At 45.5% G+C, this 14,009-nt stretch overlaps 1 protein-coding gene across 1 annotated transcript in view; it reads right to left on the bottom strand.

Annotated features, from left to right (window-relative positions):
• The window catches only part of XPO7 (exportin 7), a 39,402-nt gene that overhangs the window by 20,423 nt on the left and 4,970 nt on the right, over positions 1-14,009 (bottom strand). The window contains exons 2-5 of the mRNA XM_075272709.1: positions 6,149-6,295; positions 5,026-5,119; positions 3,616-3,782; positions 1,430-1,495 (exon numbers count right to left, since the gene is read on the bottom strand). Of these exons, the coding sequence (XP_075128810.1) occupies positions 1,430-1,495; positions 3,616-3,782; positions 5,026-5,119; positions 6,149-6,295 (474 nt within the window). The remainder of the gene's footprint in view (positions 1-1,429; positions 1,496-3,615; positions 3,783-5,025; positions 5,120-6,148; positions 6,296-14,009) is intronic.

Here is a 14,009-nt window from a genome sequence, read left to right as displayed (position 1 = left end):
TTTATTATATGGCACTATGTAAAGTCTAGTGTCCCTTGTCGCATATATCCCGCCACTGTCAGAAAGCCAGACCTTGCTGAGATGAGAGTATAGCCCCCCCCCAAGTCAGTACCATTAGGGGAGCAATGACGCTAGGCTGTAAGACCCACCCTTGTGACAGTGGAGGGATATTGGTGCCGAAATTAACAGCACCGATATCTCTGGGAGCTGAACCAATAAATTCAGTGCACTGTCAGCTTTCTAGTGGTATATACATGAAAGGTCCTCTTTAAAGGCATCCAAGCTCATGCTTTAATGGCTGGGAGCAGAGGGAACCTTTGATCATGGCTATTTAACCCTTTGTTATAGGGATAGAGGGCAGAGTCCCTCTGGCAAAGTCTTGATGGCGCAAACCAGTGACAGACAGAAGGTTATAGCATTGTGATTGGATGTTATAACCTTCTATTACTGGATTGATCCTTTGTCTTGAAGACGAGAGGATTTCTGCCCTCTATCCCTATAACATTGCATGTACCCGAGGAGTGATCTGACACACAACCCACAGATGCGGGCAGCATCCATATTTGCATTCTAGTTCATCTGATAAGGATTTTAATAGCATAACCCTATGTGCACCTCCATTATTCTTTGGCCTATTTGTATTTAACCCTTTCTAAGTGATCAAGCTACGATCAAAAAGGTTTCCCTGGGGAGTCAGGGTTGGAGACCTGGTGCTCTGATATTAGGGTATACCTCTCAAAAAATTGCCTAGATCATAACATATGAACCTGTGAATAAAATAACCATGTCAACCTAATGACATAAACCAAATCACTATAGGTACCTGTACTATACATCCTCTTGAAGACCTCTGACATGGCTGAGCCGCTCATCAGAGGTTATAGGCATTAAAGCCTTCACGGTAACGTGAAAAAATGCAAGGACGGCTTTGCTCTGGGCACTGACTTGGAGGAGATTGGGGAAGCCGTGGTCAGTATTAGAGACACTCTGAGCCAATCGACGTGTCTTCACAGGAACTATTACATGCCAGAGAGATTGTGCAAAAGCGGATACATGCCGGATGATTTAGGTTTTACACACCGCACAAAAACTTTTTCATTCCAGGGAAGTGGAGTACAAGGGTCGAGGGTATACCTAGAAATCTGATAACGTAAAGGGCTGGTGGATAAGTTATAATCACATGGCTTAGCTCGCTATGTACTATGTTAGAACGTACATGGAGTGAAGGGGGAGACAGTGGTGGTGTGGGCATGAATGGGCCTGGACATTAAGAGGTTAAAACAATGATCAGCTGACTTTCATCTTATGTGTATGGCCATCTTAGCTGCCATGTCAGTCAGAAGACAGGATTACTTATCCTCTCCTCTCCGTACACATTAGAGATCGCCAGCGATAAAATCTGGCACAAGTTCAGGAAGGTGTCGCTTACCTGGTTGATTTCATTGGTCAACTGTGATAAAATACTGACTCCGATGACACAATAGTCCACGCTGTCCTGTGGAGTGTACACAAGAGCAGCTCATTACATGCTTAGAGACAATGGGAAAGAAGCACAGACACGTGAATAAATCCCTGTTCACACTTGTGTTGTTATCCAGGCTTTTCGGCGGCCAGAATAACTGACCTATTGTAAGACAATAGTTAAAACCTGACCATAATCGATCAGGAGGCATCACGACTGGCCCAAAAGACGAGATCTAATTCACGAGGCCGAATGGGTTAAATAACTTGTGAGGGGAGGGGGGAGAGATGGGTTCTGCAGCCATATTCAAAGTATATGGGGACTAGTTGAATTTAGCTATGTCAGTCCCTACTGTATTGAACGGTACTGTAAATTCTTCACTGCTACTCCATTAACTCTCCACCTCACTGCAGTCATACAGAGACGAGTAAATCAGTGATTGTGATGGCGGGGGGAACCTGGCGATCAGATATTTATCCCCTACTCTGTGAATATGTGAGACAATGGGCTCCTAGGAGGTTCTAACACTGCACGGATCCAGTAGGAGGCGCTGCCTCAGCAATGGGGGAGTTAGCTGTACAATCTGGTGGGCCGGTCACAACTAATACACCCTCAGCCTCGGCACTTGTTGTAGTGAAGTGCAGGTCACCGAGAGTAAATACACCTCTCCTAAATATAACCCTAACCCTACTGTTGTGATGTGGACACAGAGGGTGACGCCTCGAAGTCATGTGACCAAAGGGGGGGGTTATTTCTAAACCTCCTAGGAGCCCATATAGTCTAATAAGCAGTAAGTGGGGTACACTCTTTGGTGATATAGGTTTGGTTCAGAAGAACTGCAGCTTAAAGAGGACCTTTCATGTTCTCTGACGTTGTCGATATTATATACCGCTAGAAAGCTTTGCTACTATACACCCCAGTGCCAGAGATATTGGTACCATTAGTATTAGTGCCCCCCAGATGGTATTCTCCCATAGCTACATACCATCAGGAGGGGGTGTTCCTCACAGCCAGCCCTTCTGACTGTGCTGTGTCTATCTCTGGCACTAGGGGGCATACAAAGCTAACTGTGCACCGAATTCAGCGCCCTGTCTTCTTTCTAGCGTTATATAACCCCGCTAATGTTATAGAACAAGAAAGGTCCTCTTTAATAGGAAAGCAAAACCGCAGTCCTATTAATGTATTGTGTAAGTGTCTCCTGTAGTGTGAACCCTACTGATCGGTACGACACGCTGTATAACGGCAAATAGAGGTTTCTCAATATTGGTTTCCTCTTTCCGATTCCCTAGTTATACTGTAAGGTCGGGCCCTTGAATCATATGATCATACTCGAAGCATGGGACAAACCCAAACAAAGCTGCAGGCGGGCACTGCCCATCTACACGCTGTATACACATTACATAAACACACAATACACTTCCCGCATACAGATTAAAGAGGAGCCGCCATCTCTCCTGACATGAATGTTTTAGTAAATACTTCTAAATTAAACGACAATGACGAACATATGATACGCGTCTCCCACAGGGAGTGGCGGCCGTACAGGCGCTCATCCCCAACACCCACAGGGGTCAGTTGCTTTGCAGGAAGCCATTTTACTTATCAGTATATTTTTATTACGTGGGAGAAAACCAGAGTACTCAGAGGAAGCCCACGTGGGAAAAGGGAGAACGTAAACTCCATGCGAACCCAGGACCCCAGTACTGCAAGGCAACAGTAGTCAGGTAGTGACCTGTGGTCAATTTATTGATCTATGTTCAGAAGGAATAAAAGAGGAATGGCGCACACAAGTATTCGCCAAGGTGATTGTTGTTTCAAGGAATTTCTAATGTCAGGAAAGGTGATCGCTCCTCTTCTAAGTAAGGTGAGGTAATAAGTAAGTGACCTAGGTGCACTATATGTTCATCTTCATTGGATATGGTACATGGCTAGAGATAAGCGAATACTATTTGAATCAGTAGTTTCGAATAGCACACTCCCATAGGAATGAATGGACGCAGCCGGGGCCAGCCTGCGCGCCAGCCGCTCCCATTCATTCCTATGAGAGCGTGCTATTCGAGACTACAGTTTCAAATAGTACTCGCTCATCTCTATACATGGCATTAGTCCAGCAGACCCGTTATGACTGATGAGTTTTCTCAGTGACCACTAACCTGCAGGAAGCGTGTAACATCCACAATGACGCTACGGAACACATACTCGTCCTTCTGAGTGTCAAACCAGCCCAGTTTGGTGATACGGGCATACAGCTGAATCAGGGCTTGGGTAACAAAAGAAGCAAGTTTGGGGCGGGTGGCCAAATAGGTCAGTACATAGTTCCCTGTAACGAAAGTAAAACATGTGAAACAGAAAATTCCACAGCTTCGGCATATAGAACTTTTCTCCATCTCGCTTGTACTATGATGAATGTATGTTCATGTTTTATAACAGATAATATTTATTTTGCTTACTTATATAGCGCCATCATGTTCTGCACAGATATTGTCAGTCACTGTCCCATATAGGGCTCACAATCTATATTCCCTATCAGTATGTCTGTGGAGTATGGGAGGAAACAGCAGTACCCGGAAGAAAACCACACAAACTACAGGAGACTATGTCCACTTGGCTTTCTCAATAGGCTCTTGATTTTAGCATTTGTTAATAGGCACTGTTCCATTGATTCTGGCACCTATGGTCTAGGTGGTGCAAGGTCTTCTTTAAAGGCGTTGGGCGGTAGTATGATATTAAAGGGGTTGTCCCATCACAAGGATCCTATCTATACTGCTTGTTAATGTGGATGTAAGACTTTTCCTAAATACACTGCTTCAGCAAAGCTGCTTTGTTTGTCCACTATCTTAATTTATTCAATTCACTGTTGACACAGCCCTTGACTTATCTGCTCAAAATTCAAGTGAGGTAGCTGCCCGCTCTCAGGAGGGGGGTGAGGAGGGAGGGGCTAAGTGCACGGGAGTGAGCCTGTGTTTCTAGCTATTCCTGTGTCTGCACCACATGTGACCTAGCTTCCTGCTCTCAGATAGAGGAGAGGAGCTGCTTTCATTTCTGAACTCGTCTTCTGTTCTCCCAGTTATCAGGCTAGCTAATTCAATTGTGTTCATTATGGCAGAGACAGGCAGTCTCTGTATGTAACACAGAATGGAGTTGCTTCTGCCTGTACTTCATAGTCCAATATTGTGCATATAGTGTTGTTTGAGGACCTTTGATGAGATCACAGGCTCTTCAGCCGCCCCATAAGATCACGCTATGCGGTGGGCGGAGCTACACTCTAATTTGGGGGCGGAGCTAAACGGCAGGTTGCATGAAACCCTTCCCACCAAATGACGCAAGAAACCAGGAAGTAAGAAGATTTTACAGCAGCAAAGACTGGTGAGTATGCGACGTGGGAATACCCCTTTAAGCTTCATAGCCTCTTCTCAGGCCAGTGACAACATGACCATTAGTCAGATGGCCACATTGCAGATAAGTCTTATTCAAATGAATACCAAGCACAGCCAATATACAATGTATGGCGCTGTGCTTGGTAAGCTCTCTACCCCATCCAAGTCATGAAGATGTGTACTTACGTATGTCAATTCTTTGCTCCAATGGCAGGGGATTACTGGTCCGGGACACCAGCTTAGTGAGACATGTGGCAGCAAGTAGCTGAGAATATGAAGACTGTGGACACAGAAAAAAAAAAAAAAAAAGGAAAAAAATGTGTTACGTTGTTATTACAAAAGAAAAAAATCTTACAGGAGGTGTCCACTTTGGACGTATTAGAAGGGTCCCTTGATGATAATCTGCTCATAATTAGTCCCCACAGGAATAAGGTGTCATCGGTGGGTAAATCTGGCAGTAAGTGATCAATTTCCCTGCAGTGCCTCCACAGGGGAGATTAAGAATTACACAGTGACCATACAAAACAATGTCATGATGGACAGGACTGGTCGTTGTAAGCACTCTGGCCAATGAGATTAGTGAACTGAGGACGCCCCTTTACTGACCCAGAATTCAATAGGGTATATGAAAATGTATTGCAGCATATATGGCAGAATTAAGACTATTATAGAGAAAACAAACAAACAAAAAAAAAACAATGGCAAAGCTTTTGGGGGTTTCACCCATTGCCTCGCCCTCAATTTTAGGTTTTTATAACAGTTATTCAATACCCTAAATGTACACCAAAATGACACCATTGAAAAATATAAGTTATCCTGCTAAACACAAGCCCTCTTATGGCTAGGTTGATGAAAAAAATTTAAAGATATGATTTTTGAGATTAAAAACCCCCCATAAATGGAGTTAAAGTGGTTTTCAGGTCTAAAAATATTGATAACCTATACTAAGGATAGGTCATCAATATCTAATGGTGGGGAAAATTATACCCAGTTGACAGTATGACAGTTGTTCTGGGCAGCTGATATTGGAGCAGGAAGCAGACAGCTCTGTTTAATGGCTCCCATTCAAGTGAGGTCATGTCTAACAGTTACACAGAGAACACAGCTGTCTGCTTCCTGCTCTATTCTCTGCGCTCCATCTATTTCTGAGAAGAGCTGACTGATGGAGGTGCCGGGGTTCCCTTCCCCACCAATCCTTAAGACTAAGGAATATCGCTCAAATTTTGGCGTGAAGGTGCATTAGATCTATATTGGCACCCACAGACCACTCCATCGCTACTTCTATCTTCCATATTCCCTCCATACTTACACTGCCCCTTTCAAGCAGTAGCTGGCACTTGCTCAGACACTCGGGGCTGTTGGTAAACTCCACCAGGGCTTTCTCCGCCTGTAGTCGGGTGCTGGTGTCGGTGGTCTCATACAGTTGCTTGCACAGGATCTCTAGCTGGGCTAGACTCTGAAAAATAGAGCAATGAGATGAATTGTATGAAACCAAAGCATGGCAAGCAGGACAAGCCGTATTCTATTACCAAACCAAACATGGCACCGTCCATCTGTGCCAAAAACGATCCGTACAGACTCAACACATCATCTTTTATAGGTAAGCATTAACTTTACATAGTCTAAGCAGTGTTTGCTTCATCGCTTGTTGTGTATAATGTACAGTACAAACTGCTTACAATGTTGTGAACACAGCCCTAGGGTCCCCATGCCATGTGCCGGCGGGCACCACTCACCGCAGTATATCCTGGCACCCCATTTATATCTGCTGTCCACTGTGTGATATGTAAATGCCCATTACAGATAGTGTATACTTACCTACCGGCCCATGACTGACTACCACAGTCGTGTCGAGGACCAGTGGTAGGGGGAAGGATGGCGGGTTTTGTTCAAAAACAGCACCAGACCTGTCCATGGGTTGTGTTTGGAATAGTAGCTCAATCCCACTGAAGCGAATGGGTCCGAGCTGCAATACCAGACACAACCTGGTGTCCTTTATGGCGTGCTATTTCTCGTAGTAATAGACTATCCTATAAATAGGTATACAGTATAAAAAGTATATATATACCACACACTCAAAAGGTATATACTGGGAGATCCTACCATGTATGGAAAGCTTAAAGGGGTTTTACAAATGTTTTAAAAAATAATGTCACTTTAATCACAAAAAGAAAATTGACACAATACGCCATATTCCATAATGGTTGACACGAGTCAACACACACACAGTGCCCAGGACCCTCAACAACCAGCGTACAATCATTCCAACCAATCGCTGACCACAGAGGAGATGAAACTAAGGCACATGACTGCTCCAACCAATCACTGGCCACAGAAGTGATGTAAGTAAGGCACATGACTGCTCCAACCAATCACTGACCACAGTGGTGACATAACTAAGGCACATGACTGCTCCAACCAATCACTGGCCACAGAAGTGATGTAAGTAAGGCATGTGACTACCACAACCAATCACAGAGATGTAAGTGATTGTACTTACAGGTTTAGGTTCAGCGATATGTTCACCCTCTCCGAACTCATTTCTGGTTCTCGTTTCAAAACAGCATCAAAAAAACCTGACCAAAGCCTGAATGTGTGAATATACCCCAGAGGCACCTGACGACTCCAGCCAATCTCTGGCAGCATAGGCGATATACGACCATAACAGTCCGAGATGGGTTAGTGAGGACATGGGACCATGGGCAAGCAATGAATGTATGAACACAGCCTTACAGGGTTTACAGGGCGGGGTCATCAATATGCAAGTCCTGGAAAAACCCCTTTAAACCAGTATATAGCTAAAGGTGACTTTCAATCCTGTTGTGACTGTAGGTTCCCTGTACATAGAGGTCACATTGCCCTGTAACATAATGTGTGCTCTGAAAGCAGCCGACACTAGACTGAATGGAAAAGGATGACGCTGTTTTGTTGGTTTGCTTTGTTGTTTTTTCTAGCCATCATTGACTGCGCCAAGAACAGGTTAAGATGGTTTGTCTAGGGCTAAGTTCACACCTGCACTGGGTATCCATCAGGCACGGATTTGTCATGGGTCGCCATGTGCAAAAATTACAGTCAACGGGGTCCCTCGAGCCCTGGTCGTGTCCATGATGGGACGGTTCCATTTTTGTGGAGGGCAACACACTCAAATGTGAACGTAGCGGAAGTGCGCATGGTTAAAGTTTAGATGGGATTACCAAATCTGCCCCCTAGTGGTTTTGCGGCATGTTTGTACGTCAGTGACTATTTTTCGGTTTTTTTCCAGCTACAGATTTCAAAACATGGAATAAATATTTTTATATTTTAATAGTACAGACATTTTTGGACATGGGGATACCAAAAGGGGTTGTCTAGGAATGTAATTTATAGCCTATCCTTATGGGAGGCCATACATATCTTATCAGTCGCCAGCCAACCCCCGCACAGATCAGCTGTTTGGAGGTCCATCTGATCTGTGTACTGTACAGTGCACGGAGCTGGAAGCAGATAGCGCTGTGTCCTGAATAGTGGCCATTGCCGGTATTACAGCTTAGCATTTTTCCTTCAACCTTTTTTTTTTTTTGTTTTGTTAAGCCCATCTAGGGGCTTGAACATGTTAACAGGGCAAGAGGGGGCGGATTTTGGTGCTGAATCCACATAAGAATCCGCCCCCTCACAATAGAGGTCTATGCAGACCGCTACCTTCCTTTTTTCCGCTAGCGGCATGTTCCCTCTCACGGAAAAAAGAAGCGAGCTGCCCTTTCTTCAGGCGGATTCCGCCTCGTGGCAGCACCCTCCGTACTAGGCACATTCATTTGAACTTACTTCAGAGCGGGAAGCCGCGACTGTCGCATTTTGGTCCTATTTGGACACGGCTTCCCGCATCAAAATCAGGACCAAAATACGCCCGTTTCCGATTCAGATATTTCTGTAACTCCCATAACAAGTGAAAGGAGAGACTAGTGGATGTGTGCCCTTCTCTGATTTACTAGGGGGAACAGATGAGACCCCATTCTCAAGAATGAGTTCTGTATCTATCAGGTATTCATGGTACGGATGGGGGGACCACTTTAATCATCATTTTTCTCCTGGAAAGATGGATGGCAAACAACACACATCTTGTAACCCAGCTTTCCCAGACTCCTAGTGATGCAGATATATTACCCCTGCTCCCATATCACTGCCTACCTAGGTCTATCTGTCCAACGCACACAATAGTCTTACAGATCTGTACAATTACACCCACAGTCTATAGATCCATAACACACCTCCATTCCTCTGGCATTATATAAAACACTATTAAATAAGTAATTCTCAGCTTTCATAGGACACCAAGACTATAATTCTGCCTGTGCTATTCCTGGAGATGTCACTAGCTAAATAAACAGTCAGGATTGGGATATTCATATGCAGCTGCTATAGATCCTGACTCCATTGTGAATGGTGATATCTCTGGAAAGAACACGGATAGAACGGTGATCCCGGTATCTTATGAAAGCTGCGAGTCTTATCCTATGGTATGACGAGATACGACACCAGAACTACTATAGTTTTATAATAACCAAGATAGAATTCCCTAACCACAACTTTCCTGGATTAAACAAGAGCCCACCTACTCACCCACCCGTACTCCAGTGAAAATGACAGAGCAAGCTAGATTTACTTTGATAACCCCTTTAACCCCCCTACAGTTTTGGATGAGCCAGACTCAGGGCTTGAGCTAAATGCATTACAACTCACTCCGAGCAGGGACGGTTCTAACTCCACAGCCATGATCTTGGTGCTGTAATAAAGCTTCATACAAGATCACGTCTGTAACACCCCATAGATTTAGAGATATTACTGGTTAAAGCGAAGTTGCCTATACATGCACTCTCACTTTAACCCTTGTGCAGGCAAACATGAACATCTGATTTTATTATTCTCCGGTCACTGTCACTTTAGATGTCTCCAGGAGAAGGGGTCCAATTGACTTTTGTTTATAATATCACTTTCCATCACACAACCGTATCACCACATCTATAACAACCCCTAAAATACACTCACCGGCCACTTTATTAGGTACACCATGCTAGTAACGGGTTGGACCCCCTTTTGCCTTCAGAACTGCCTCAATTCTTCATGGCATAGATACAACAAGGTGCTGGAAGCATTCCTCAGAGATTTTGGTCCATATTGACATGATGGCATCACACAGTTGCCGCAGATTTGTCGGCTGCACATCCATGATGCGAATCTCCCGTTCCACCACATCCCAAAGATGCTCTATTGGATTGAGATCTGGTGACTGTGGAGGCCATTGGAGTACAGTGAACTCATTGTCATGTTCAAGAAACCAGTCTGAGATGATTCCAGCTTTATGACATGGCGCATTATCCTGCTGAAAGTAGCCATCAGATGTTGGGTACATTGTGGTCATAAAAGGATGGACATGGTCAGCAACAATACTCAGGTAGGCTTTGGCGTTGCAACGATGCTCAATTGGTACCAAGGGGCCCAAAGAGTGCCAAGAAAATATTCCCCACACCATGACACCACCACCACCAGCCTGAACCGTTGATACAAGGCAGGATGGATCCATGCTTTCATGTTGTTGACGCCAAATTCTGACCCTACCATCCGAATGTCGCAGCAGAAATCGAGACTCATCAGACCAGGCAACGTTTTTCCAATCTTCAATTGTCCAATTTCGATGAGCTTGTGCAAATTGTAGCCTCAGTTTCCTGTTCTTAGCTGAAAGGAGTGGCACCCGGTGTGGTCTTCTGCTGCTGTAGCCCATCTGCCTCAAAGTTCGACGTACAGTGCGTTCAGAGATGCTTTTCTGGCTACCTTGGTTGTAACGGGTGGCTATTTGAGTCACTGTTGCCTTTCTATCAGCTCGAACCAGTCTGGCCATTCTCCTCTGACCTCTGGCATCAACAATGCATTTCCTCCCACAGAACTGCCGCTCACTGGATGTTTTTTCTTTTTCGGACCATTCTCTGTAAACCCTAGAGATGGTTGTGCGTGAAAATCCCAGTAGATCAGCAGTTTCGGAAATACTCAGACCAGCCCTTCTGGCACCAACAACCATGCCACGTTCAAAGGCACTCAAATCACCTTTCTTCCCCATACTGATGCTCGGTTTGAACTGCAGGAGATTGTCTTGACCATGTCTACATGCCTAAATGCACTGAGTTGCCACCATGTGATTGGCTGATTAGAAATTAAGTGTTAACGAGCAGTTGGACAGGTGTACCTAATAAAGTGGCCGGTGAGTGTACATGTACGTTATTTATTCTACAGGATAAAAATTAAAGGGATCCTATCATTGGATACCCTTTTTTACCCCCTAACATGTAGGAATAGCCTTAAGAAAGGCGATTCTTCTCCTACCTTTAGATGGCTTCTCCACGCCACTGTTCAGTAGAAATCACGGTTTTCTTCAGTATGTAAATGAGTTCTCTCGCAGCACTGGGGGCGGTCCCTGGCGCTCAAACAGCATTGGGGGTGTCCCCAATGCTGCAAGAGAACTCTCCAGCGCCGCCTCCATCTTCTTCTGGAACGTTTTCTCACTGCGTCTTCTTCTGTCCTAGATTTCAATCTTTTAGGCCTCGGGCAGAGCTGACTGCGCATACCTGGGCCACAAGAAAATGGCTGCTTACACAGTAAGCTGGTGTAAGAGGCCATTTTCTTGTGGCCCAGGCATGCGCAGTCGGCTCTGCCCGGAGCCAAGAAAATTGAAATCCAGGACAGAAGAAGACCCAGGGAGAGGGCGTTCCAGAAGAAGATGGAGGCGGTGCTGGAGACTTCTCTTGCCACATTGGGGACGCCCCCAGTGCTGTTTGAGCGCTGGGGACCGCCCCCAGTGCTGCAAGAGAACTCATTTGCATACAGAAGAAAAAACGGATGTAAAACCCAACGGCGGTGCGGAGAAGACATCTAAAGGTAGAAGAAGGATAGCCTTTCTTAAGGCTAATTCCTACGTGTTAGGAAAGGGGTAGAGAACCTTCGGGTCTCCAGCTGCTGTGAAACTACAACTCCCAACATGCTCCATTCACTTCCATGGGAGTTCCAAGAAAAGCAGAGCAAGTATGCATGCTGGGAGTTGTAGTTTTGCAACAGCTGGAGAGCCGTACGTTCCCTACCCCTGTGTTAGGAGGAAACAAAAAGTCTTATGTACCCCCCAAAACACAAGGTCTTGTAAAGCTCCATTCAGTAGAATGTAAAAAGTTATGAAATCAGGAATGGAGAGAGGGATAAAATGTGTTCGATCACTAAAGGGTTAAAATTGAAATAAGTAAATGTACAAGTCGCCTTTACATAATACTAACACGTCATTTACATTAAACCACACAACTGTACAGTCAGCTGGATATGGCGTGTCCATGTTATCAGTGGTGAGCTGGCGGAGCGCGCCGGGGATGACAGTCACATGCCGGCCTCACGCATTCTTCAAACAGGAGGTTTGTAAATACGTGTGACGTCATCGTGGACTGACCAGGCAGAATTTGTGAACTGGGAAGCCTGGAGGGCGTGCGGGCTGTGATAAGGGGACGGGAGGGGAATAGGTATATATAAGAGGCTGATCTGTCTCATTGAGATAATGCAGCGCCGGGACATGGTGACACAGCATTGTTGGCACCGCTATACTGTGCCACACGCTACTAATATATATAACGGACACAATACTGGGGTGTTACAATATGGGGCCGCTCAACTACACTGCCTGATGTAAGGCTTGTGCTCTCCCTAGATAGGGGTCCTGTCCCTCAATGAAGGTGACATCAGTGCCCCGAAACAACAACAGGGGACAGATCGTGACAATAGTGGTGCCTCGTCTGAATAAAGAGGCTCCGACTCTATTCGGCTCTATGAGTCTGCTGTGTCGTCTTCGCTTTGGCAGTACCCTAGAGACAAGTGGAGTAGTAGTGCAACCTCGGGGACCTGAGACCCCCAATGACCAGACACTTAGGGTATAGGTTTTGCTCAAGGAACAACGATCTTCAAACAGCACCATGACCCTGGTCAATAACACCTTCCACCTGTCTGCTGTATACCCTTCTTTACTATTGTATGGCTATACAGTACACAGCGTTGTAGGTATACACCAGGGAATAGTCCCGACACAGATGTGAAGACCGATAAGGGCTGGTTGGCAGTGGATTTTGATGCAGAATCTGCCTCTCCCATTGACTTCAATGGGAGCCGCTCGCTTTCTTTTTCCGCTAGCTAGGAGCGGAATAAAGAGGCGAACTGCCCTAATCTTGCTGTGGATTCCTGCGTCCGCGGATTAACGCACCGGCCCATTCATTTGGCCCTAATCCATCGCGGAATGCCGTGTGAACTAGCCCTTAAGAATCTACTCTACATACCAAGTCACATTTAGACTGAGGCTACACATTGTGGAAAAGCTGTTTTTTTTTTTTTGTTTTTTTTTTAATATTTGGTGATTTTGTTATGGCAAACATATAGGCAGTGTGTGTATATTGGATTTAGCTCCAGAAACAGCAACAAAATCTGCAACAAAATTTTAAAAAAATAAATAAATTAAAAATCAGCGTTTTCGCAGCACACAGGGAGCTGTAAGGCAGATTATGGCACAGAGAGTTACGCGGGGTCAAAACCCGCCAGTGACGACTGTTGTGGGTTCCGACAGTCGCGGCTTCTCCCTCCGGAGTAGGCTCAAATGAACGAGCTGAATCCAGAGGTTGCTGCCGCGAGGAGGGCGCGCCGCGGAATCCACCTGAAGAAACGGCAGCATGCTTCTTTTTTCGCTTAAAAAAGAAAAAAGTAGCCTGGCGGTCTACATAGACTACCATTGTGAGGGGGCGGATTATGGCGTGGATCATACGCCATAATCCGCCCCCTCTATGCCTGTGTAAATTAGCCATAAGGATAAAGCCCCATGGAACGTCCCCCAGCAAAAAAAAAAAAAAAGCACAGTGGCAACGCATCGTGGTCCTTCCTGCAGAGTTTTCCTCCGCGGACCTTCTGTTGCAATTATATCTACAGGGAAGCTGCCGGCCTTTCCATGGGTATAATTCACATGCTGCGATTTTCAAAACCACACTGGTTTTGGATATCGTGGCATGTCCGCACCGCGTTTTTTCCAGAAAGTGGGCATGGGATTCTCTCTGATTATAAAACGCAGCGATTTTTCCTGTGGCGTTTTCGCTGCGGGCAAATCACGGCATTTATGTCCCATGGGGCCA

Source organism: Leptodactylus fuscus, chromosome 5 (assembly GCF_031893055.1).
Source record: "Leptodactylus fuscus isolate aLepFus1 chromosome 5, aLepFus1.hap2, whole genome shotgun sequence".
Lineage (NCBI taxonomy): Eukaryota > Metazoa > Chordata > Amphibia > Anura > Leptodactylidae > Leptodactylus > Leptodactylus fuscus.
The sequence above is the reverse complement of the archived record's forward strand: the minus strand, read 5'-3'. Positions and strand labels throughout refer to the sequence as shown.